The 25,409-nt window shown below is 38.0% G+C and overlaps 1 protein-coding gene across 2 annotated transcripts; it reads right to left on the bottom strand.

Moving 5' to 3' along the window:
- Nucleotides 1–2,249: 2,249 nt before the first annotated feature.
- Nucleotides 2,250–7,445, bottom strand: LOC133632787 (uncharacterized). Of its 2 annotated transcripts, none has more exons than XM_062025466.1 (2): nucleotides 7,307–7,445; nucleotides 2,250–6,894 (listed from the first exon to the last, which is right to left on the bottom strand). In XM_062025466.1, exon 2 carries the CDS (start codon nucleotides 6,701–6,703, stop codon nucleotides 2,711–2,713), a length of 3,993 nt encoding a protein of 1,330 aa, XP_061881450.1. In that variant the 5' UTR covers nucleotides 6,704–6,894; nucleotides 7,307–7,445; the 3' UTR covers nucleotides 2,250–2,710. The 2 variants fall into 2 exon arrangements, with proteins under 2 accessions (XP_061881450.1, XP_061881452.1); XM_062025468.1 differs by having other exon boundaries at nucleotides 2,250–6,872; nucleotides 7,307–7,436.
- Nucleotides 7,446–25,409: the final 17,964 nt, after the last annotated feature.

Below are 25,409 nucleotides of genomic sequence, written 5' to 3'. Positions count from 1 at the left end.
ATCTAATGCTTGTTTTCAGAATAAAATACCTATTTCTTGCTTAAAACTTCTTAATAATTTAATCTTAATTTAAGATATTTTATCGGGTAAAATGAACTTGCTGCATGAACAGACAAATTCACAATTATTAAATTTAAAAAATATATTTGTATCTTTTATTTTGCAGTGTACCGCCTGGTTGTTGATGTTATGGTTCATAACCTTCGCCACCTGCACCTAGACGGGTATGACGCCAGTGCAAACGCTATTATTAGAAGTAAGACGGCGTTCAATGCTGCACAGCTGGAGGCTTCCTAATCAGGCCGCGAAGAAATGCAATAAAAATGGGATTATGATTTGCTTGTTTGTCGTCCAAAGTGCTTATGCGGCGTTTTCAGCATTCAGTTTACTTACTACTGCTATTATTATTAAGACTGTTATTATCAGGAGTAGTGTGGCGTTTAAATGCTGAAACTCAGCGTGGGATTTATGAGTTCATGCTTGGAGGGAGCTTGAATATTTGGCCACCACATCTTTGTTGGGTAGAGTGTTTGGTTTGAGGACAAATGAAGCGTGCCAAGGTCTCACACGGTCACATGATGACTGGAGGACTCGTCAAAGACTATTTCCAATATCAGAAGATCATTTGAAGGACGCTGTCGTCTTCTGAGCACCGTCTCCGTCTCTTCATGTGTTGCTGTGTACTTACTACTGCTGCCACCTATCTGCAGGCTTTTGTATCGTTCCAACATGAATACTAGAGTGGAGACACAAACAAGGAAAGTCTCCCCGACGGACCAGACGGTGTGAGGTTTTAGTTCTGAGAGTCCAAACATGTTGACACACATGTGACAGGTTGGACATCACTACTTACCTTTCCTGTTTGTTGGTATTATTTCCTGTCCAGCTCTGTCAGCCACTTCATTTTAAGTGGCCCACTGTATCCTTTTATGTGGTCCACCAAATCACTTCATGTGGTCAACTACTTAATTTTATGTGGTCCACCACTTCATTTTATGTGGACCACCACATCATTTTATGTGGGCCACTGTATCGTCTTATGTGGCCCACCACATCACTTTATGTGGTCAACCACATCACTTTACGTGGTCAACCACTTCATTTTATGTAGTGCACCACCTCATTTTATGTGGTCAACCACTTCATTTTATGTGGTCAACCACTTCATTTTATGTGGTCAACCACTTCATTTTATATGGTATCATTTTATGTGGTCCACTGTATCGTTTTATGTGGCTCGCCTCATCATGTGGTCCACCACATCATTTTATGCGGTCAACACTTCATTTTATGTGGTCCACCACATCACTTTATGTGGTCAACCACTTCATTTTATGTGGTCCACCACTTCATTTTATGTGGACCACCACATCCTTTTATGTGGACCACCACATCATTTTATGTGGTCCACCTCATCATTTTATGTGATCCACGACATCATTTTACTTGGCCCACCACATCATTTTATGTGGTCCACCACATCATTTTATGTGGTCCACCACATCATTTTATGTGGTCCACCACATCACTTTATGTGGTCAACCACTTCACTTCGTGTGGTCAACCACTTCATTTTATGTAGTCGAACACATCACTTTATGTGGTCAAGCACTTCATTTTATGTGGTCAACCACTTCATTTTGTGTGGTCCACTCATTACCATGAATTGATTTAAGTGGACCCCGACTTAAACAAGTTGAAAAACTTATTCGGGTATTACCATTTAGTGGTCAATTGTACGGAATATGTACTGTACTATGCAATCTACTAATAAAAGTCTCAATCAATCAATCAATCATTTTATGTCGTCCGTCACATCATTTTATGTGGGCCACTGTATCGTTTTACGTGGCCCACTGTATCGTTTCATGTGGCCCGCCTCTTCATTTTATGTGGCCCCCTTTATCGTTTTATGTGGTCCACCACATCATTTTATGTGATCCACCACATCATTTTACGTGGCCCGCCTCATCATTTTATGTGGCCCACCACATCACTTTATGTGGTCCACCTCATCATTTTATGTGATCCACGACATCATTTTACTTGGCCCACCACATCATTTTATGTGGTCCACCACATCATTTTATGTGGTCAACCACTTCATTTTATGTGGTCAACCACTTCATTTTGTGTGGTCCACTGAATCATTTTATGTGGTCTGTACTGGCTTCATGAAACCTTTTCACTTTCCAGTTAGTTAAACACCCCCACACAAGAAGTCGCAGACGTCAGGATGAGTTGGACCCGTTTTTATATGGCAGGTGTGAAACTATAACAAACAGATACAGTATAGGTGCATCAGTATACACAAATAATGCAGCAATTGTTAATTAAAGCTTAACATAAATCATATACTGTCTCATTACATTGATATGAGCCAAAATAATGCATTCAAAATAAGACTTGTAAATAGTTCCCTAAACATTAAATGAACTACTTAAATGTACTACTTTCTAACATATATTCCATCTACACATCATTTTTTACTGCAATACTCACAGGGAATGCTTTTATGAACTCTAACACAGCTACAGAACTGAACAACATGCCGTCTCCGTGGTCTGAATCACATTACGTCATCATCTCTGCGCAGCATGGCCAGGACACTCACTTCCTGATTCTCTTAAAGAGCCAGTGCACACAATACTAATGGCAGAGCCAGAACACTCCCCGTCTGGCATCCTATGGATACCACAAATAAACAAACTTAAACATCACCGGATAACAGAAAAACCAATTCTGATATGGGTCTAAAATAAGTCTTGACAGTCCCTTGGTTAGCGACTCTAACCTCAACCTTTCTCACGGTTCCATCGACACTGGGAACTGTCTTTGCAATGACGCCCATTGGCCACTCATTTCTTCTTGTTTGTTCGTCCTTAAGGAGTACTACATCCCCTTCTTTAATGTCAGTCCTTTTGTGGTGCCATTTCTGCCGAGATTGGAGGCTGCTGAGATACTCCTTTTGCCACCTGCTCCAGAAGTTGTCTGCGAGGAACTGAACACGCTTCCAGTGGCTCTTCAGCATCTCCTTCTGGTCGATGTTGTCATAGATTGGAGGAACAGCATGCGTTTTTTGTGTGAGCAGCATAGCAGGGCTTAGAATGAAAGGATGCTCTGGGTCTGATGAGACTGGTATTAGCGGGCGGGCATTCATTATGGCCGTGACTTCTGCAAGAAATGTAGTCAGTATTTCATGGGTAAGTTGGGCACGACCAGCTTGCAGCAACATGTTGTCCAGAATGCGCCTCGCCAGGCCGATCATACGTTCCCATACTCCACCCATATGGGATGAATGGGGTGGGTTGAATACCCATGTACACTTGTGTTCCTGTAAATATTGTTGCACTTTGTTCTCGTCTGGCACTGACGTTGTGATCTCTTTGTGAGCACCAATAAAATTAGTGCCACAGTCGGAGCGCAGCTGTTTAGCAGGACCTCTCAGCGCAAAAAAGCGCCTCAGTGCATTGATAAAACTTGATGAGCTCATCTCCTCCACAACTTCAATGTGAACAGCCCTTGTGCACAAGCAGGTAAAGAGTACTGCCCACCGTTTGCTGTTAGCCTGTCCTCCTCTTGTACGCCTTGTGAATACTTCCCATGGGCCAAAAATGTCCAAGCCCACATAAGAAAAGGGGGGCTCTAGCCGAAGTCGGTCTACTGGCAGGTCACTCATTATTTGCTCCTCAAACTTTCCTCTCAGTTTCTTGCATGTAACACACTTGTTTATAACTTTGCCAATGCACCTTTTTGCACCTACAATCCACAGGCCACTTTCTCTGACCGCCCCTTCGGTAAAGTGTCTCCCTTGGTGGTTAACCTTTTCATGGTGATGTCGCACAAGGAGGGTGGTTATGTAGTTGGTGCCTGGTAATATAATAGGATTCATTTCTTTTGCTTCTAAGCCTGAGCGAATAATGCGACCACCGACTCTCAATAGGCTGTCATTTCCAATGATGGGGTTAAGCTTTATGAGCGGGCTGTGTTTGGAAAGATTTTGTTTTGCTGAAATGCATTTGATCTCATCTGCATACGTTTCTTGCTGAACATTTTTCATCATAATGTTCTCAGCTTGCTCTAACAGTTCACATGTAATGGCTGTTTTACAGATATGCCAACCATTACAGTCTTTGTTTGTTTTGGAAGAGGAGAAGCATTGTGCTACGTGAATCAGGTTTGCTACAGTTCTTTTCAGTGATTTCCATGAGGAAAAGCGTTCCCAGCGTTTTGTGTCTAACACGGTTTTTGTAGTGTTTGTGCAGAGGGTTCTTACCTCTGGGCGCACCTCTGCATCACTGTCTGGCTCCAGTAGCTCATACAGATGTTGCTCTGGCTGGATGTCTGAAGAGCACTGTAGGAAGGCCGGCCCTGTGAACCATGACGTTTTCTGCAACTCTGAAGCTGGGACAGCGCGTGAGCCGTGGTCAGCAGGATTTTGATCCGTTGCGACGAAGTGCCATTGCTCAGGTGTTGTTGACTCTCTGATGCGTCGAACACGGTTGTTTACATAGACGTAGAAGCGCCTTGACTGGTTGTTGATATAGCCCAGGACCACCTTGCTATCTGTGTAGAAGCCAATTTTGTCTATTTGATGGTCAATCTCATCGCTTATCACTTCTGCCATTTCCACAGCCATAACTGCGGCACAGAGTTCAAGCCTGGGGACTGTAAGCTCCGGCTGGGGGGTGAGTCGTGCCTTACCCAGAACAAAGCCAACTTCTGTTGTGCCATCAGCAGCGGTAACTTTAATATAAGCAACTGCACATATTGCTTTCATAGATGCGTCCGAAAAGATGCATAGTTCTACACATTTGGCTTGAGAAAGTGGGATGTTAGAGTATGTGCGCGGCATTTGGAGGTTACTGAGGCATTGTAGGGACTGCTGCCATTCTACCCATTTCCCTCTCATGTCCTCGGGCAGGGCTGAATCCCACTCTGTAGTGTGCAGCGAAAGTTCTCTCAAAAGGAGTCGTCCTTGGATGATGACTGGAGACAGAAACCCTAGCGGGTCAAATACACTGTTTACTGTTGAAAGGACCCCTCTGTGTGTGTAGGGTTTATCTGTATGGGGGATGTGAAAGGTGAAATAGTCTGACATTATGTTCCATTTTATGCCAAGGCTTCGCTGATCAGGAAGGTCGTCCTTGAACAGGTCCAAATCCTGGAGATCTTTGGCACGGTCCTCCACTGGAAAAGCATCCATCACCTCAACTTTGTTGGAGGCTATTTTGAGGAGCCGGAGATTTGAGGCTGCTAGCATTTCTTGTGTTCTTTTGACAAGATTGATGGCGCCTTGCTCAGTGGGAACAGACTTCAAGGCATCATCCACATAAAAGTCTCTTTCAACAAACTGACGCACATCTGCCCCATATTTTTCCTCTCCTTGTTGTGCAGCTCTTCTTAGCCCATAGGTTGCTACTGCAGGGGAGGGGCTATTGCCAAAAACATGGACGCACATTCTGTAGTCCACTATGTCATTTTTGGGGTTGTTGTCTTTGTGCCACACAAATCTTAAAACATCTCTACAGTCCTCTCTTACTAGAAAGCAGTAAAACATCTGCTGAATGTCTGCGGTTATTGCAACTTTATGCTTCCTAAACCTCACCAGTACACCCAATAGACTGTTGTTTAGGTTAGGCCCTGAGAGTAACGCATCATTAAGTGACATACCTTCAAACTGTGCGCTGGAGTCAAATACCACTCTTATCTGCGATTTTTTCTGTGGATGGTAGACTCCGAAAAAGGGCAAATACCAATACTCTTTGTTTTTCTGTACTGGGGGTGCAAGCTCAGCATGTCCATTGTCCTTCATCTTTTGCATAAAGTCTGTGAGGTGGGACTGCATTTCTGGGTTTTTTATGAGTGTGCGTTGCAGTGACTTGAGGCGACTAACTGCATACTGGCGGTTGTTTGGTAGTATTTTCCTTGGCTCACGAAAAGGTAGTGGGGCCACCCAGCTCTTTGACTCATTTTGTGTGAACTCATTGTCCATAATTTTGAGGAATAACAGATCCTCCATCGAAGGTGCAAGCTTGTTGTCATTTTTAGTCTGACAGAAAACATCTCTTCCAAAGCTTACGTTGCTTGCATTTTCTTTCATTTTTGTGCTACTGAGAGCTAGCTGTCGATCTGGAAGATTAGTCTCTGATTTGATAGTGAAGTGATTTTCACAAGGAGGAAAATGAGTGGGCCTCCCATTTGCTAGAACGTGAGTCTTTAAACTGGTGACCTCTGAAGGCTTATGAGTGCTGCCCAAGCAAACTTCTCCCACTATCACCCAGCCTAGATCCAGCCTCTGTGCATATGGTGCATTGTGTGTTCCATTGATTTGACTGCGCACTTTATGGACTCTTAGAATGTCTCTTCCGAGTAATAGAAAAATCTCAGCACTGTCATCTAGAGGTGGTATTTTGTGTGCAATACGTTCGAGATGAGGATGACCTTGTGCAGCGGCTGGAGTGGGAATTTCTTCTCTTTTGTTTGGTATCATGTTACACTCGATCAACATTGGTAGCTGTATTGCAGTGGCGCCATCTATGGACTCTATGACGTAACCAGAGGCTCTGCGACCAGCTGTGAGACCTACACCAGAACAGGTCTGCAGAGTGTATGGCGCTGCAAGGCTGTTAACTTTGAACATATCGAAAAACTCAGAGCGTGCCAATGACAAGTTACTCTGGTCGTCCAACATGGCGTACATTCTTTTGCTCTTGCTGCGGTCATTAGCTGGGTAAACACTGACCAGGCATATTTTAGAACATGACTTTCCTAAAAAGCCCTCCCCACATACCTCAGTGCAACTTGCAACGACTGTTTCCTCCTGCCCATCTTCTTGCTCCCCGCCGTGATATGCTGGAGGTAAGGAAGACCTGAGAGGAAGGGAAGGTGAGTCTGGATGCAAGGCAGAAGGGTGCTTGTCAGAGTCACATTCAGAACATTTAACTGCTGCTTCACAGTTACGAGCCACATGTCTGGTAGATGCACAGCACTTGTAACATATATTATGTTGCTTTAACAGTCTCTTCCTTTCTTGTAGAGGTTTTTCCTTAAAACTTCTACAATGTTGTAGTGCATGAGGTCTGTTATGTACAGGACACCATTTGTCTGGTTCATTAGTGGGTGTGGCCGTTACGCTTGTTTTATGCACTGAAACTGTTCTGCGGTTGTTACTGTAATTTTCTCCAAATCTGTCCTTTTTTACTCCGCTGATGAATGATGGCTGGATATGGAAGCTTGGGTCGTTGCGTGCCTTTGCTTGTGTCTGAATAAACTGCAGAAAGAAGGTAAAAGGAGGAAAAATTACTTTATATTCCTGTTTGTAGCGCGAGCCTTCCATCATCCATCTGTCCTGTAGTCCATACGGCAATTTTTCCACGATTGGAGCGATGCCTCTTGCCGTATCAAGATAGGACAGTCCATGTAAATATCCTTCTTGCATTGCTGAATTGATTTCCAACAGTAAATCGCTTAGCTCTCTTAGTTTTAGGTGATCTTTTGGCCCTATTTTGGGGAACTGGTCAAGTTTTGCAAAAAGAGCGCCCTCTATGGCCTCTGGCGAACCATAGGTCTCTTCTAGCCTGTCCCAGATGAGTTGTAATGCAGCTGGTGATTTATTTATATTCACTGCTCTGATACGACGTGCATGTTTAACTGACTCTGGGCCCAGTGATTTAATCAGGAGGTCAATTTCTTCCCCAGCTTTAAGATCAAGACTCTCGGTAGCGTTAGTGAATGATGATTTCCAAGCTAAATAATTTTCTGGTTTGTCATCAAACTTTGTGAGCTCAGACGTTAACAACTGACTCCTTACTAGATATTTAGCAAGTTCATTAGTGTCATTAGAATGATATTGAGCGGGTGAGTAATACCGGTTGCGGACAGTAGAGGGCGTTGTATACATAGGAATATTATGGGCACTGTTTTCTGGGGGTCTTTGGGGCTGATAGTCTTTTGAGACTGTGGGTACAGATTCCTGTTGCCTATCTGATTCCTTAATTTTTACTTTGTTCATCCCTTCATCTAGTTTAATGTCCTTTGTGTGTATTTCACGTGGCTCTTTATCACTGGGCTCAATGCTGGGCTCACTGTGTTTTCTTATGTATTCAGCTGTCCGCTCATGGGCGCTTTGGAGTGAGGGCAGATGAATATAATGTTCCACTGTCGTTTCCAATCTTGCAGCAGCGTCCTCCATCACTGCTGCTTCAGCGGCGGCAGCTTGTGCTTCACCTTCTTTCTCGAGTGCATGGAGTGTTGCTTCCAATCTAGCTTTTTCTAGTTTAATTTCTATTTCTTTCTTTGCAAATGCAGCTCTGGCCTGGGCAGCTTCTGCTTTTGCACGTGCTGTAGCAGCTGCTAACGTTAGACTTGCGGCAGACGATCTGCTTCCGGACGATCTGCTTGCCCGGGAAACCGTAGATTCAGCGTTCTCCATTGTTCGTGTTGATGGACTCACTATGCCTTTACGCTGACTTAACAACGTCTGTCGTGCTGGTCTGAAAACAGCGTATGACAGTGCAGCCTGGGGTTCAGCAGTTCATCGAAAGGTGTCCCTTTTCACTGTACTGGCTTCATGAAACCTTTTCACTTTCCAGTTAGTTAAACACCCCCACACAAGAAGTCGCAGACGTCAGGATGAGTTGGACCCGTTTTTATATGGCAGGTTTGAAACTATAACAAACAGATACAGTATAGGTGCATCAGTATACACAAATAATGCAGCAATTGTTAATTAAAGCTTAACATAAATCATATACTGTCTCATTACATTGATATGAGCCAAAATAATGCATTCAAAATAAGACTTGTAAATAGTTCCCTAAACATTAAATGAACTACTTAAATGTACTACTTTCTAACATATATTCCATCTACACATCATTTTTTACTGCAATACTCACAGGGAATGCTTTTATGAACTCTAACACAGCTACAGAACTGAACAACATGCCGTCTCCGTGGTCTGAATCACATTACGTCATCATCTCTGCGCAGCATGGCCAGGACACTCACTTCCTGATTCTCTTAAAGAGCCAGTGCACACAATACTAATGGCAGAGCCAGAACATGGTCCGTCACGTCATTTTATGTGGTCAACCACTTCATTTTATGTGGTCAACCACATCATGTTATGTGGTCAACCACTTCATTTTATGTGGTCAACCACTTCATTTTGTGTGGTCCACTGTATCATTTTATGTGGTCCGTCACGTCATTTTATGTGGTCCACTGTATCGTTTTATGTGGCTCGCCTCGTCATTTTATGTGGTCCACCACATCATTTTATGTGGTCCACCACATCATTTTATGTGGCCCACCACATCGTTTTATGTGGTCCACCACATCATTTTATGTGGCCCACCACATCGTTTTATGGTCCACCACATCATTTTATGCGGCCCACCACATCATTTTCTGTGGCCCGCCTCATCCTTTTATGTTGTCCACCACATCATTTTATGTGATCCACCACATCATTTTATGTTGCCCGCCTCATCATTTTATGTGGTCCACCACATCACTTTATGTGGTGTCAACCACTTCACTTTTTTCCCAATAGATTTAGCAATGCATCCCTTACTGGCCCTCCCCCCACTACTCCTGTCCTCACACCTCCGCTGACCATCAATCCACAAACTCCTTCACTGTTGCCTGCCACTGCTGTTTATTATCACCCCACTCCCACCCCCACTGAGAAAGCCAGCCCGGTGTGTCTGACACCTGGACATGTGAGACGACAGCCGGAGAGAGTCAACCCAGCCAATTCAGCAGGCTTGGACCGAGTCAAGTCCTGCGTCCTGAAGACTTGTGCTGCTCAGCTGACTGAGATCCAGCACTTCATCTTCAACCTGAGTCTGAAGTTAGAACGGATACCAGCGCTATGGAAAACATCCTGCATAGTGCCGGTGCCAAAGAAGCCTATCCCATCGGGCTTGAATGACTTCAGACCGGTTTCCCTGACGTCTCATGTCATGAAGGTCCTCGAGAGACTTGTGCTGGATCAGCTGAGAACCCTGGTGGCTCCTTTCCTGGACCCTCTACAGTTTGCGTATCATTTTATGTGGTCCACTGTATCATTTTATGTGGCCTGCCAAATCATTTTATGTGGTCCACTGTATCATTTGATGTGGCCTGCCAAATAATTTTATGTGGTCCGCCACGTCATTTCATGTGGTCCACTGTATCGTTTTATGTGGCCTGCCAAATCATTTTATGTGGTCCACTGTATCATTTATGTGGCCTGCCAAATCATTTTATGTGGTCCGCCACGTCATTTCATGTGGTCCACTGTATCGTTTTATGTAGACCACTGTATCGATTTACGTGGCCCGGCTCATCATTTTATGTGGTCAACCACATCATTTTAATTGGCCCACTGTGAGGCCCACCACATCATTCTAAGTGGCCCACTGTATCATTTTATGTGGTTCGCCTCATCATTTATGTGGTCAACCATTTCATTTTATGGGGTGAAGCACATAATTTTACGTTGCCCACCATATCATTTTATATGGCCGCCACATCATTTTATGGGGTCAACCGCATCATTTTGCATTGCCCACCACATCATTTTATATGGCCGCCACATCATTTCACATGGTCCGCTAAATAATTTTATATGGTCTGCCATATTATTTACATGGCCTGCCATATTATTTAACGTGGTGAACCACATCACTTTATGTGATCAACCACATCATTTTATGTGGCCCACCTCGTCATTTTATGTGGTCAACTACGTCATTTTATGTGGTCAACCACATCATTTTAAGTGGCCTGTCACATCATTTTATGTGGTCAACCTTATCACTTTATGTAAAGGGCTTTATAAATAAAGTTGGTATGGTATGGTATGGTATGTGGTCCATCACATCATTGTATGTGGTTAACCACATCATTTTAAGTGGCCTGTCACATCATTTTATGTGGTTAACCACATCATTTTAAATGGCCTGTCACATCATTTTATGTGGTCAACCACATCATTTTAAATGGCCTGTCACATCATTTTATGTGGCCTGTCACATCATTTTATGTGGTCAACCACGTCATTTTAAATGGCCTGTCACATCATTTTATGTGGCCTGTCACATCATTTTATGTGGTCAACCACATCATTTTATGTGGTCCGCTATATAATTTTATGTGACCCGCTATATCAATTATGTGGCCCGCCTTGTCATTTTATGTGGTCCGCCACATCATTTTATGTGGCCTACTGTATCGTTTTATGTGGCTCGCCTCATCATTTAATTGGCCCGTCTCATCATTTTATGTGGTCCGCCACATCATTTTATGTGGTCCAATACAGCATTTTATGGGCTCAACTACATAATTTATGTGGCCCACCACATCATTTTATATGTCTGCCACATTATTTTATGTGGCCCACTATATAATTTTATATGGCCTGCCATATTTATATGGCAAGCCATATTATTTTATGTGGTCAACCGTATCATTTTAAGTGGCCCGACTCATCGTTTTATGTGATTCACCACATCATTTTATTTGGTCCACCGCCTCATTTTATGTGGTTCACCACATAATTTTATGTGGCCCGTCACATCATTTTAAGTTGACCACATCATTTTATGTGGCCCTCTTCATCATTTTATGTGGCCCGCTTCATCATTGTATGTGGCCCGCCTCATCAATTTATGTGGTCCGTCACATAATTTTTAGTTAACCACATCATTTTATGTGGCCCGCCTCATCATTGTAAGTGTACCTAGAGGTAGTTTGGCTAAGTCTGCTCTCAGTGCTGCTGGAGTGATAGCCAAGTATTAGAGTTATTCTTAACGACATGTACATTTTACATCATTGTTTTTGTGACCCAAAGTATCAGTTATAATCATCACAATATTGTTAAATGTGCTCCAAAATTTATTTGTGGAAGTCGCTTCCTAGCGGTTCCACTGACATACACGTCACAACAGACAGGCGTGCCAAGTTGACAAAGTTTTAATGTTTTTTAACAAGATCTTTCCAAAATGCTTTTCAGTATGTCGTGACTTTGCAGTCACTCCCAATCCTCTCTCCTCCTCTGCTCCCGGCCGCTTACTGTTACAGACAACAGATGATTAGATTAACACGTACCACCTGTGGAATCTAATCATCTGCTAGCTGTGTCTCGCCGTCAGCACATGCCCCACCCCTGCCTCGCCTTGGCCCGATGGTGCTCGTCCTCAGCACCCTGGACAGCGGCGGTGACTTTTGCTCCTACAGGCATCGCTGACTACACCCCCCCCCCCCCGCCCACATTCTTATACTGGCATTTTTGGACCAAGTTCAATTAAAAAAAAACTAAAATAGACACACTTTTTAAAAAGGCACTATCATTTTGTGTTTCTTATGCTTCACTGTGTTATTAAATGTGCCATCAATAATTTTTTTTATATTACCTAAATAAGTTCATGTGTTATTAAATGTGTGATTAATTATGATTTAAATTAATATGTACATGTGTTATTAAATGTGTCATTAATTATAATTTTAATTAAATATGTACATGTTTTATTAAATGTGTCATTGATTAATTATAATTTAAATTAAATACGTACATGTGTTATTAAATGTGTCATTAATTATAATTTAAATTAATACGTACATGTGTTATTAAATGTGTCATTAATTAATTTTAATTTTAATTAAATATGTACATTTGTTATTAAATGTGTCATTAATTATTTTTACATTTTAAGTAAATAAGTGCATGTGTTTTTAAATGTGTCATTCATTAATCTTAATTTTAATTAAATACGTACATGTGTTATTAAATGTGTGATTAATAATTATTTAAATTAATAAGTACATGTGTTATCAAATGACCTATTAAATAATTTTAATTTAAATCAAATACATGTGTTATTAAATGTATCATTAATTAATTTTAATTGTAATTAAATACGTAGATGTGTCATTAAATGTATCATAAACATTAATTATAATTTAAATTAGTAGTTACATGTGTTATTAAATGTGTCATTAATTAATTTTAATTAAATACGTACAGGGCAGCACGGTGGGATACAGGGGTTAGTGCATGTGCCTCACAATACAAAGGTCCTGAGTAGTCCTGAGTTCAATCCCAGGCTCGGGATCTTTCTGTGTGGAGTTTGCATGTTCTCCCCGTGACTGTGTGGGTTCCCTCCAGGTACTCCGGCTTCCTCCCACCTCCAAAGACATGCACCTGGGGATAGGTTGATTGGCAACACTAACTTGGCCCTAGTGTGTGAATGTGAGTGTGAATGTTGTCTGTCTCTGTGTTGGCCCTGTGTTGAGGTGGCGACTTGTCCAGGGTGTACCCCGCCTTCCGCCCGAATGCAGCAGAGATAGGCTCCAGCACCCCCCGCGACCCCAAAAGGGACAAGCGGTAGGAAATGGATGGATAGATAAATACGTACATGTGTTATTAAATGAGTCATTAATTCATTTTAATTTAAATTAAATATGTACATGTGTTATTAAATGTATCTTTAATTAATTTTAATTTTCATTAAATACTTATATGTGTTATTAAATGTATCATAACCAATGTTGGGTTAGTTACTGAAAACCAGTAACTAGTTACAGTTACTAGTTACTTTATTTAAAAAGTAACTCAGTTACCAACTCAGTTACTTACACCAAAAAGTAATGCGTTACTGTGAAAAGTAACTATTTAGTTACTTTTTTTATTTTTTTATTTAAGGCTCCCATTAAAGGCCTACTGAAACCCACTACTACCGACCACGCAGTCTGATAGTTTATATACCAATGATGAAATCTTAACATTGCAACACATGCCAATACAGCCGGGTTAGCTTACTAAAGTGCAATTTTAAATTTCGCGCAAAATATCCTGCTGAAAACGTCTCGGTATGATGACGCCTGCGCGTGACGTCACGGATTGTAGCGGACATTTTGGGACAGCATGGTGGCCAGCTATTAAGTCTTCTGTTTTCATCGCAAAATTCCACAGTATTCTGGACATCTGTGTTGGTGAATCTTTTGCAATTTGTTCAATGAACAATGGAGACAGCAAAGAAGAAAGCACACACACAGCATGCCTCTTGTGACACAGGAAGAATCAGAAGGACGACACCGCAGCTCTCCAATAAAACACACTCAGATCTTCTCAGTTTCTAGCCGATACTATATAAAAAAAACAACGTAAAATAACGCAGTAACGCATCATGTAGTAACGGTAACTGAGTTACTGAATATAAAAAAATAACGCGTTAGACTACTAGTTACCGCCGAAAATAACGCCGTTGCACTTTGTAACGCGTTAGTCCCAACACTGATCATAACCATTAATTATAATTTAAATTACTAGTTACATGTGTTATTAAATGTGTCATTAATTGATTTCAATTAAATACGTACATGTGTTATTAAATGAGTCATTAATTCATTTTAATTTTAATTAAATACGTACATGTGTTATTAAATGTGTCATTCATTTATTTTGATTTAAATTAAATACGACATGTGTTATTAAATGTGGCATTAATTAATTTGTATTTAAATTAAATAATTGCATGTGTTTTTAAATCTGTCATTAAATAATTTTTATTTAAATTAAATACGTACATGTGTTATTAAATGTGCCATTCATTAATTTTTATTTAAATTAAATACGTACATGTGTTATTAAACGTATCATAACCATTATTATAATTTAAATTATTAGTTACATGTGTTATTAAATGTGTCATTAATTAATTTTAATTAAATACGTACATGTGTTATTAAATTAGTCATTAATTCATTTTAATTTTAATTAAATACGTACACGTGTTATTAAATGTGTCATTTTTTTTTTTAATATTTAAATTGAATACGTACATGTGTTATTAAATGTGTCATTAATTAATTGTAGTTTTAATTAATTACGTACATGTGTTAATAAATGTGTCATCAATTAATTTTAATTCAAATTAAATACGTACATGCGTTATTAAATGTGCCATTAATTAATTTCCTTTTAAATTAAATTAGTGCATGTGTTATTAAATGTGTCATTATTTTTTCTTTTATTTTAATTAAAAAAGTGCATTTGTTTTTAAATGTGTAATTAATATATTTGTATTTAATTAAATACGTACGCGTGTTATTAAATGTGCCGTTAATTGTTCAAAAAAAATATTAATCAAATGAGTGCATGTGTGATTAAATGTGTCATTAAATAATTTTGATTCAAATTAAATACGTACATGTGTTATTACATGTACCATTAATTTATTTTAATTTAAATTAAATACGAAATGTGTTATTAAATGTGCCATTAATTTATTTGTATTTAAATTAAATAATTGCATGTGTTATTAAATATGCCATTCATTTTTTAAAATATTTAAATTAAATACGTACATGTGTTATTAAATGTGTCATTAATTAATTGTAGTTTTAATTAATTACGTACATGTGTTAATAAATGCGTCATCAATTAATTTTTATTCAAATTAAATATGTACATGCGTTATTAAATGTGCCATTAATTAATTTTCTTTTAAATTAAATTAGTGCATGTGTTATTAAATGTGTCATTATTTTTTTTATTTTATTTTAATTAAAAAAGTGCATTTGTTTTTAAATGTGTAATTAATATATTTGTATTTAATTATATACGTACATGTGTTATTAAATGTGCCATTAATTGTTTAAAAAAAATGATTTATCAAATAAGTGATTAAATGTGTCATTAAATAATTTTGCTTTAAATTAAATACGTACATGGGCTATTAAATTTTAATTTATTTTTATTTAAATTAAATAATTGCATGTGTTTTTAAATGTGTCATTAATTAAATTTAATTTAAATTTAATTTGTACATGTGTTTTTAAATGTGTCATTCGCTTTTTAATTAAAATTAAATACGTACATGTGTTATTAAATTTGTCATTAATTAATTTTAATTATAATTAAATACATACTGTACATGTGTTATTAAATGTACCATTAATTAATTTTCTTTTTAATTAAATTAGTGCATGTGTTATTAAATGTGCTATTAGTTAATTTTAATTTTAATTAAATACATACGTTTGTTATAAAATGTACCATTAAGTAATTTCAATTTAAATTAAATATGTGCATTTGTTATTAAATGTGTCATTAGTTAATTTTCATTCAAATTAAATATCTTCAAATGTTTTTAAATTTGTCATTAATTATTTTTAATCATAATTAAATACATACATGTGTTAATAAATGTGCCATTAATTAATGTAAATTTAAATATGTACATGTGTTATTAAACGTATCATTAATTAATTTTAATTCAAAATAAATACATGTGTTAAATGTGTCATTAATTAATTTTAATTTTAATTAAATACGTACATGTGTTATTAAATGTGTCATTAATTAATTTGAATTCAAATTCAATACAAACGTGTTATTAAATGTGTCATTAATTAATTTCAATTTAAATTAAATACGTATGTGTTATTAAATGTGTCATTAATTAATTAAAATTGTAATTAAATACATACATGTGTTATTAAATGTGTCATTAATTATCTTTTAAATTTTAATTAAACAATTGCATGTGTTTTTAAATATGTCATTAATTAATTTTAATTTTAATTAAATACGTACATGTGTTATTAAATGTGTCATTTATTATTTTTAATTAAAATTAAATACGTTCATGTGTTATTAAATGTGTCATTAATTAATTTTTCATTCAAATTCAATACAAATGTGTTATTAAATGTGCCATTAATTAATTTAAATTTAAATTAAATACGTACGTGTGTTATTAAATGTGTCATTTATTAATTTTAATTCAAATTAAATATGTACATGTGTTATTCAATGTGTCATTAATTAATTTAAATTTTAATGAAATACATACATGTGTTATTAAATGTGTCATTAATTATCTTTTTAATTTTAATTAAATAATTGCATGTGTTTTTAAATGTGTCATTAATTAATTTTTATTTTAATTAAATACGTACGTGTTATTAAATGTGTCATTTATTATTTTTAATTCAAATTAAATACGTTCATGTGTTATTAAATGTGTCATTAATTAATTTTTCATTCAAATTCAATACAAACGTGTTTTTAAATGTGCCATTAATTAATTTAAATTTAAATCAAATACGTATGTGTGTTATTAAATGTGTCATTTATTAATTTTAATTTAAATTAAATATGCACATGTGTTCTTAAATGTGTCATAAAGTAATTTTAATTTTAATTCAATACATACATGTGTTATTAAATGTGTCATTAATTATCTTTTTAATTTGAATTAAATAATTGCATGTGTTTTTAAATGTGTCATGAATTAATTTTAATTTTAATTAAATATGTACATGTGTTATTAAATGTGTCATTTATTAATTTTAATTCAAATTAAATATGTACATGTGTTATTAAATGTGTCATTAGATAATTTGAATTCAAATTCAATACAAACATGTGGTATTAAATGTGTCATTAATTAATTTTGATTTTAATTAAATACGTGCATGTGTTATAAAATGTGTCATTTATTAATTTTGTTTCAAATTAAATACATACGTGTTAAATGTGTCATTAATTAATTAAAAAATAAATAAATACATAGATGTGTTATTAAATGTGTCATTCATTAATTCTAATTCAAATTAAATATGTAAATGTGTTATTAAATGTGTCATTTTTTAATTTTAAATCAAATTAAATATGTATGTGTGTTATTACACGTGTCATTAATTAATTTTAATTCAAATTCAATACAAATATGTGGTATTAAATGTGCCATTAATTCATTTTAATTTTAATTAAATATGTACATGTGTAAATAAATGTGTCATTAATTAATTTTGATTCAAATTAAATACATACATGTGTTATTAAATGTGCCATTAATTAATATACATTTAAATTAGATAAGTGCATGTGTTATTAAATGTGTTATTGATTTATTCGATGTAAAATTACATTTAATTATTAAAATAGTATTGATTCAATTGTTTAATGATGATCTATTTAATGACACGTTTAAATAAATATGGAATTTTGTCCCATTTGGCCGTCCATAGTTAACATTGGCTCCAGGTCTGAGGGCGAAGCGACGTCCAGAAGAAAGATGGCGGCGGGAAAAGGTAACGTTTTTTATTTATTTATTCCATTTTTAGAAACAATATTGTAAAGCTACCGATTGAAAGAGTTGTGTTTTCCCCGTCTTGCATTTGTTTTGGAGGTTTGTGTGTGTTTTGGACTTTTTCTGCGTCTGTGTCCCTGTCGGCCGACGTATAAAGAGTCTCCTAATTAGTCCTCCCGGCACAGCTGAAAACAATCCGCGCTCCAACAGGAAGTCAGAAAAAAAGGAGGAAGGACACAGAAGCAAGAACTTAAAACAGCCATGAAGGATGAGGACAAATCAAGCTTTTTTTGTAAGGAGTGTATATCTTTGTAATATTCCTCATAGCATTACAACCTTATTCCTGTAACATCGTGACTTTAATTTTTTTGTTGTTGTAATTCTTTATTGAACAACAAACATACATTTATAATTCAAACAAAAGTCAAGGCACTTTCAACATCAAGGAAAGAGAACAAAAGCAAATACAGAGAGTAATAATACTAAAAAAGTATGATTAATAAAATAAAAGACAAAAAGGGCTACCTAAATCAGTGTTGTTTAACCACTGTGCCGCGGCACACTAGTGTAGTGTTCAGTTCAGTTTCAGTTTATTTCGAACATGCATACAATACAATGTTATGCATCACACAGTTCCAGTCGTTTCATTACAGCACGTCCGAAAAGGAGTAGGAAGAAGCAGAGCTTATTTATGCCGTGAGATACAGCCGTGGGAGATGATCTAATTTCACCTATTTGGGTTAAAAATATTTTTTGCAAACCAGTAATTATAGTCTGAAAATTGTGTTGTTGTTGAGTGTCGGTGTTGTCTAGCGCTCGGCAGAGGAACCGTGTAATACTATTCCATATCAGTAGGTGGCAGCAGGTAGCTAATTGCTTTGTAGATGTCGGAAACAGCGGGAGGCAGCGTGCAGGTTAAACCAAAAATAAACAAAAGGTGAGTGTCCCTAAGAAAAGTCTTTGAAGCTTAGGGAAGGCTATACAGAATGAAACTAAAACTGAACTGGCTACAAAGTAAACAAAAACAGAATGCTGGATGACAGCAAAGACTTACTGTGGAGCAAAGACGGCGTCCACAATGTACATCCAAACATGACATGACAATCAACAATGGTCCCACAAAGAAGGATAAAAACAATGGAAATATTCTTGATTGCTAAAACAAAGTTTCTGCGGGAAATATCGCTGAAAGGAAGACATGAAACTGCTACAGGAAAATACCAAAAAAAGAGAAAAAGTCACCAAAATAGGAGCGCAAGACAAGAACTAAAACACTACCCACAGGAAAACACCAAAAAACTCCAAATAAGTCACAGCGTGATGTGACAGGTCGTGACAGTACACCTACTTTGAGACAAGAGCTATATTGATGCATGCTTGGTTATGGTTTCAACAATTGCGACAACGAGTTTTTACTGTCAACTGAGTTTTGTTTTTTAATGATTTCTGCTGGTGGTGTGCCTTCGGATTTTTTCAATGCAAAAAATGTGCCTCGGCTCAAAAAAGGTTGAAAAAGACTGTCCTAAGTCACTTTAAATGTTTTTAACAAGGATATCAATTTAAGGGCTTTTGTACTCTTAATCATTCTCCAAGTTTTTATTGATAATTGTAACCCATTAAGCCAATTAGAAAATGTAGGCCTTACTTTCATAAATCGACATTTGAAAATGTAGTTTTAAAACGGCAGATTTATTTGTTTTTTTGTTGATACCACTAGTGTGATGCAAACTGGTGTCACAAAATTAAAACGTGACTTTATTTGTCATTTAGGGAGAATCTGTGCAATGCAGTCAGACTTAGATAAGTTTTTTTCAAAAGTCAATAGGAGGGTTGCATTTGACGTCACGTCCGTTTTTTTCTTCACTTCTTAATTGACACGGTGGTCAAGCAGATTGAGCATAGCATTAAAACAAGCGAGAGTGAGTGTCAAGTTTGAGCAGAAAATTTTATATTTCTGTTCTGTTCTCGGGCGTTCCAGTCTCTCAAATATAGAGGTAGGAAAGAGCTTTCATGGAGTCCCGAAATAATTTGTTAAAAAACAAAGTGCGTGGAAGGAAATGGCTCTTAAAAATATCCTTTTCGTCATCTTGTGGAATACAATCGAACCGTGCTCGTGTCTGCAGTGATCAATTTGTAAAATGTTTGCACCCCCCGCGACCCCAAAATGGGACACGCGGTAGAACATGGATGGATGGATGAACATTTGATTTGTTTGAGTAACTTTCTGTGATGCAATCGAGTTTGTTCTCTACTATATTAGTAGTGTTTAAGAGCAAAACTAAACATAAGAAAAGGACAATTGATGGCATTAGTTTGTGTTCTTTTGTGGTTGCTGTGCTAAAATTCCTAGTTTGTGAACCCGTTCTCAAACAATGGCAATAAAACTATTCTGATTCTGATTCTGATTCTGATTCTAAATATAACTAGGAAGACCTGCTTGTGCAAATAAACTAAAGTCATGTTAAGTCCCAGTTATACAGTATATTATTTTAGTATTTTTGTTGTCCATTTTCATAACATAAACTAAAAGCTTAGTTGTTGTTGTGCAGGAAAGCCAAGGGCTTTATTCGACACAGATGATCACATTTTAGCGTCCTTGGTGATATTTGCTAGAATCAAGAAAATATCCTTCTTATTAATAAAGTAGATGAATAAATCTCCAAGCATGCTTTTATTTTGAGGGCGAGACAGGAACGGGTGTGGGGTAGAGAACGAGCCGGATGTAACAAGTCGGCGACATGTTGGGAAAGACTAAACAAGACTTGCTTTGGATAACAACTTGCCGTCTGCTCAAACAGAATACGACAATAAGTACTTTGCATGCGCAACAAACACGGCATGCAAACAAGGCTAGCAAACAGATATAGCAAACAGGGCTAACAAACAACGTTAGCAATCAGAGCTAGCAAACAACGTCAGCAAACAGAGCTAGCAAATAGATATAGCGAACATAGCTAACAAACAGATATAGCAAATAGGACTAACAAACAATATTAGCAAACAGATCTAGCAAACAAATACAGCAAACAAAGGTAAAAACACAGATAGCAAACAATTCAGCAAACAAAGCTAGCAAACAGAGATAACAGATTCAGCAAACAAAGCTAGCAAACAGATAACAGATTCAGCAAACTGAGATAAAAGAGTTAGTAAACAGAGCTAGCAAACAGAGATAGTTAAAAGAAATAGCAAATAGAGCTACAAAACAGCGACAAAACAGAGCTAGCAAACACAGCTGTTAAACAGATATACCAAACAACGCTAGCAAACTGTTAGCAAACAGAACTAGAATAACAGAGCTTTGTGAGTCACGGGTTGCTTTTCTTGTTTTTTGATATGTGGTTGCTTATTTTGGCTTGCTTTTATTTCCTCACAAGCAAAACACAACTGCACCGGTAGATCGTTTTTTGGATTTTTACACAACGTTTCCTGGCTATTGCCCCCGCTCGACAACCAGGCCAGAGCCCAGACTGACATTTTGTAATTTTGTTTTCATATTCCGACTTTTTTCTCACCGTACCGCAACTTTATTCCAACAACTCTGGGCGTTCCTACCCTTCAGTTCTCGTCCTCCCGCTTTATTGCGACACCGTCAATATTGTGGAGCGACATTGACATCGTGACGACTCCCTCCACAAATATTCTGCCTGCTACGTCACGCTGATGTTGCCAGACAACTGAGAGGTTTGTGAGCGGAGGGCCCTAAAATGATCATGGGCGTGACACGGGGTCCCGTCCCTCTGGATGACCCGTCCTCCGTGTTGCCTTGGCATCCCAATGATCTTGCCATTATTTCACGCACAAATTAGCACTTGTTAGCCGCCCACTGTTGACTTTGTTTTATTTGCTTGCATTAGATTTCCTCCCATCACTGTGTGTGTGTGTGTGTGTGTGTGTGTCGCGGGGTGAGCTTCATAGCTTCCTTACCTAGCAACACACTCTGGAGAGATGCACAGACACACTCGGGTGTCCTATCCTTCTTGCGACACACTCCGTCTTCCAAATGCTGAGGTGTCCAAAGTGATGCCCGCAGCGAATCTTTTACCGACCCGTGGATCCTTTGAAAAATACTATTACAAAAAAAACCCCATAAAAAACTGGAATAAAAGAACATACAGGTAACATGTAACAAGTTTGTTACATGTTTTTTTCCTTTTAAAACTGCCATTGCTCAAAAAAATTATAATGAATCAAAATCAATGTTATGAATTATTTACCTATTTAAAGGCCTACTGAAACCCACTACTACCGACCACGCAGTCTGATAGTTTATACATCAATGATGAAATCTTAACATTGCAACACATGCCAATACGGCCGGGTTAACTTATGAAGTGCAATTTTAAATTTCCCGCTAAACTTCCGGTTCAAAACGCCTTTGGAGGATGACGTATGCGCGTGACGTCGAGAGATCCACGGAAGTGTTTGGACCATATTGGACACAATACACAGAGCTCTGTTTTCTTCGACAAAATTCCACAGTATTCTGGACATCTGTGTTGGTGAATCTTTTGCAATTTGTTTAATGAACAATGGAGGCTGCAAAGAAGAACGTTGTAGGTGGGATTGGTGTATGCGGCTGGCTGTAGCAACACAACAAGGAGGACTTTGACTTGGATAGCAGATGCGCTAGCGGCGAACTCACCTTGACTTCCTACGTCTCCGGGCCGCCGACTGCATCGTCAAACGCTGGAACGCAGGTGAGCACGGGTGTTGATGAGCTGAGGAGGGCTGGCTGGCGTAGGTGGAGCGCTAATGTTTTTATCATAGCTCTGACGAGGTCCCGTTGTTAAGTTGGCGTCGTTAGCAACAGCATTGCTAGGCTTCGACAGGCGTCAAATACACATTAACCGTGTATTTACATGTCCAGTGTTTGGTTCGGTGTCTCCTGATAGTAGTATTGTTGATCTTCTGTCTATCCTTCCAGTCAGGGATTTATTTATTTTGTTTCTATCTGTATTTGAGACAGATGCTATCACGTTAGCTCATGCTAAGAGCTTCGTCGATGATGGGTGAAGTCCTTCGTAGCGCCGCCGATCGCTGGAACGCAGGTGAGCACGGCTGTTGATGTAACCGTGTAGTTACATGTACATGGTTTAATAGTATTGTTGATCTTCTGTCTATCCTTCCAGTCAGGGGTTTATTTCTTTTGTTTCTATCTGCATTAGAGAACGATGCTATCACGTTAGCTCAGTAGCTAAGTGTGTCACCGATGTATGGTCGTGGAGATAAAAGTCACTCTGAATGTCCATTTCGCGCGCTCGACTCTCATTTTCAAGAGGATATAGTATCCGAGGTGGTTTAAAATACAAATCCGTGATCCACAATAGAAAAAGGAGAGAGTGTGGAATCCAATGAGCCAGCTTGTACCTAAGTTACGGTCAGAGCGAAGTTACTGCCTCTAGTTCTTCACTCTAACGTGCCTCATCCACGAATCGTTCATCCTCGCTGAAATTAATGGGGTAATCGTCACTTTCTCGCTCCTAATATCTCTCGCTCCATTGTAAACAACGGGGAATTGTGAGCAGCACTACCGCTTGTGGCGTCACGCTACTTCCGGTAGGGGCAAGGTTTTTTTTATCAGCGAGCAAAAGTTGCGAACTTTATCGTCGATTTTCTCTACTAAATCCTTTCAGCAAAAATATGGCAATATCGCGAAATGATCAAGTATGACTAAGGCTGAAACGACGCGTCGACGTAGTCGACGTCATCGGTTACGTAAATACGTCGACGCCGTTTTTGTGCGTCGACGCGTCGCATAATGACGTCACACTACCGTCATGGCGAAGCGCAAAGCAGACGATCAAAGAAGACGATGCGAGCGGTGCGAGCGAGGGGGGGAAAGCATGCCAATAGTGTGGGAGTATTTCAATAAACGGCCTAATAATGTTGTTGTATGCACACTGTGTCGAGCGGAAATGGCCTATCATAGCAGCACAACGGCTATAAACGAACAGTTGAAAAGAAAACCATCAACTAGTCAATCGTCCGCGCGAGCATACGTTGTCATCATTACACAAAAACATGAATGTGTCATTTGTATCTGCTAGGGGTGTAACGGTACGTGTTTTGTATTGAACCGTTTCGGTGCGGGGCTTTCGGTTCGGTACGGCGGTGTACCGAACGAGTTTCTAAGCTAAAGTCTTAACAAGCTGCTTTGCTCCGTCTGCCTCTGTCTCAGCACGCAGCATTGTCCCACCCACATAACCATCTGATTGGTACACACGCAGCATTGTCCCACCCACACAACCATCTGATTGGTACACACGCAGCATTGTCCCACCCACACAACCATCTGATTGGTACACACGCAGCATTATCAGCCAATCAGCAGTGCGTATTCAGAGCGCATGTAGTCATCGCTTCAGCGTGGAGCAGATAGGTGTTTAGCAGGTGAGCATCAGGCAGCAGACTCTCCCCAAATGATAATAAACACCTCCCAGTCAACTACTAGTAACATCACTATGAGCCCGTTGACCTTCTAGAAACTTAAACTGCAGCTCAGCTCGCTCGCAATCCTGGCTTGAGGTGAAGGCTAATTAGCTCTCAGTTCCAGCCACATCGACCCCTTCTGAGCGCCTATTTTCAGCTGCTGGGAATATTGTAAACAAGAAAAGAACCAAAGCATGTAGACATGCTAACCTTTCTTCATTACAACTGTTAGACACTCACTGGAATGAGTAGAATTGGTTATTGTGTACTGTGTTGGACTGGATGTTTATTTTGCACATTTTAAAAGCAATACTTAATGTTTACAGTGCTCCAGAATATTTAGATTGGCACTTTTTTGTATTGGATGTTTATCTTTATTTTTGCACATTTTAGCAAATAAGCAATACTTTCACTTTTGTTGAAATGTTTACACTGTTGTTACAGAATATTTCGTTTTGCACTTTTTTGTATTGGATGTTTATCTTTATTTTTGTACATTTTAAAGCAAAAAAAGCAATACTTTTACTTTTGAAATGGTTATACTATTGCAGAATATTAAGATTTGCACTGGATGTTGACTTTTATATTTGCACATTAAAAAGCAAATAAGCTACTTTTAATTTTGTTAAATGTTAAAAGTTTTAAATGTTTACATTGTTACAGAATATTTAGTCATGTTGTTGTCAATGTTGACTGAGTGGCCATACTTCTTTTTTTTGTAAATAAAAGCCATGCCTTTTGAAAAAACGGGCCTACATTTATTTTTTCATCTTCATTTTGAATAAAAAAATAATCGGCAAAAGGAAAAAATAATCTATAGATTAATCGAAAAAATAATCTATAGATTAACCGATTAATCGAAAAAATAATCTATAGATTAATCGATAG

This window comes from Entelurus aequoreus, linkage group LG17 (genome assembly GCF_033978785.1).
Source record: "Entelurus aequoreus isolate RoL-2023_Sb linkage group LG17, RoL_Eaeq_v1.1, whole genome shotgun sequence".
NCBI lineage: Eukaryota > Metazoa > Chordata > Actinopteri > Syngnathiformes > Syngnathidae > Entelurus > Entelurus aequoreus.
The sequence above is the reverse complement of the archived record's forward strand: the minus strand, read 5'-3'. Positions and strand labels throughout refer to the sequence as shown.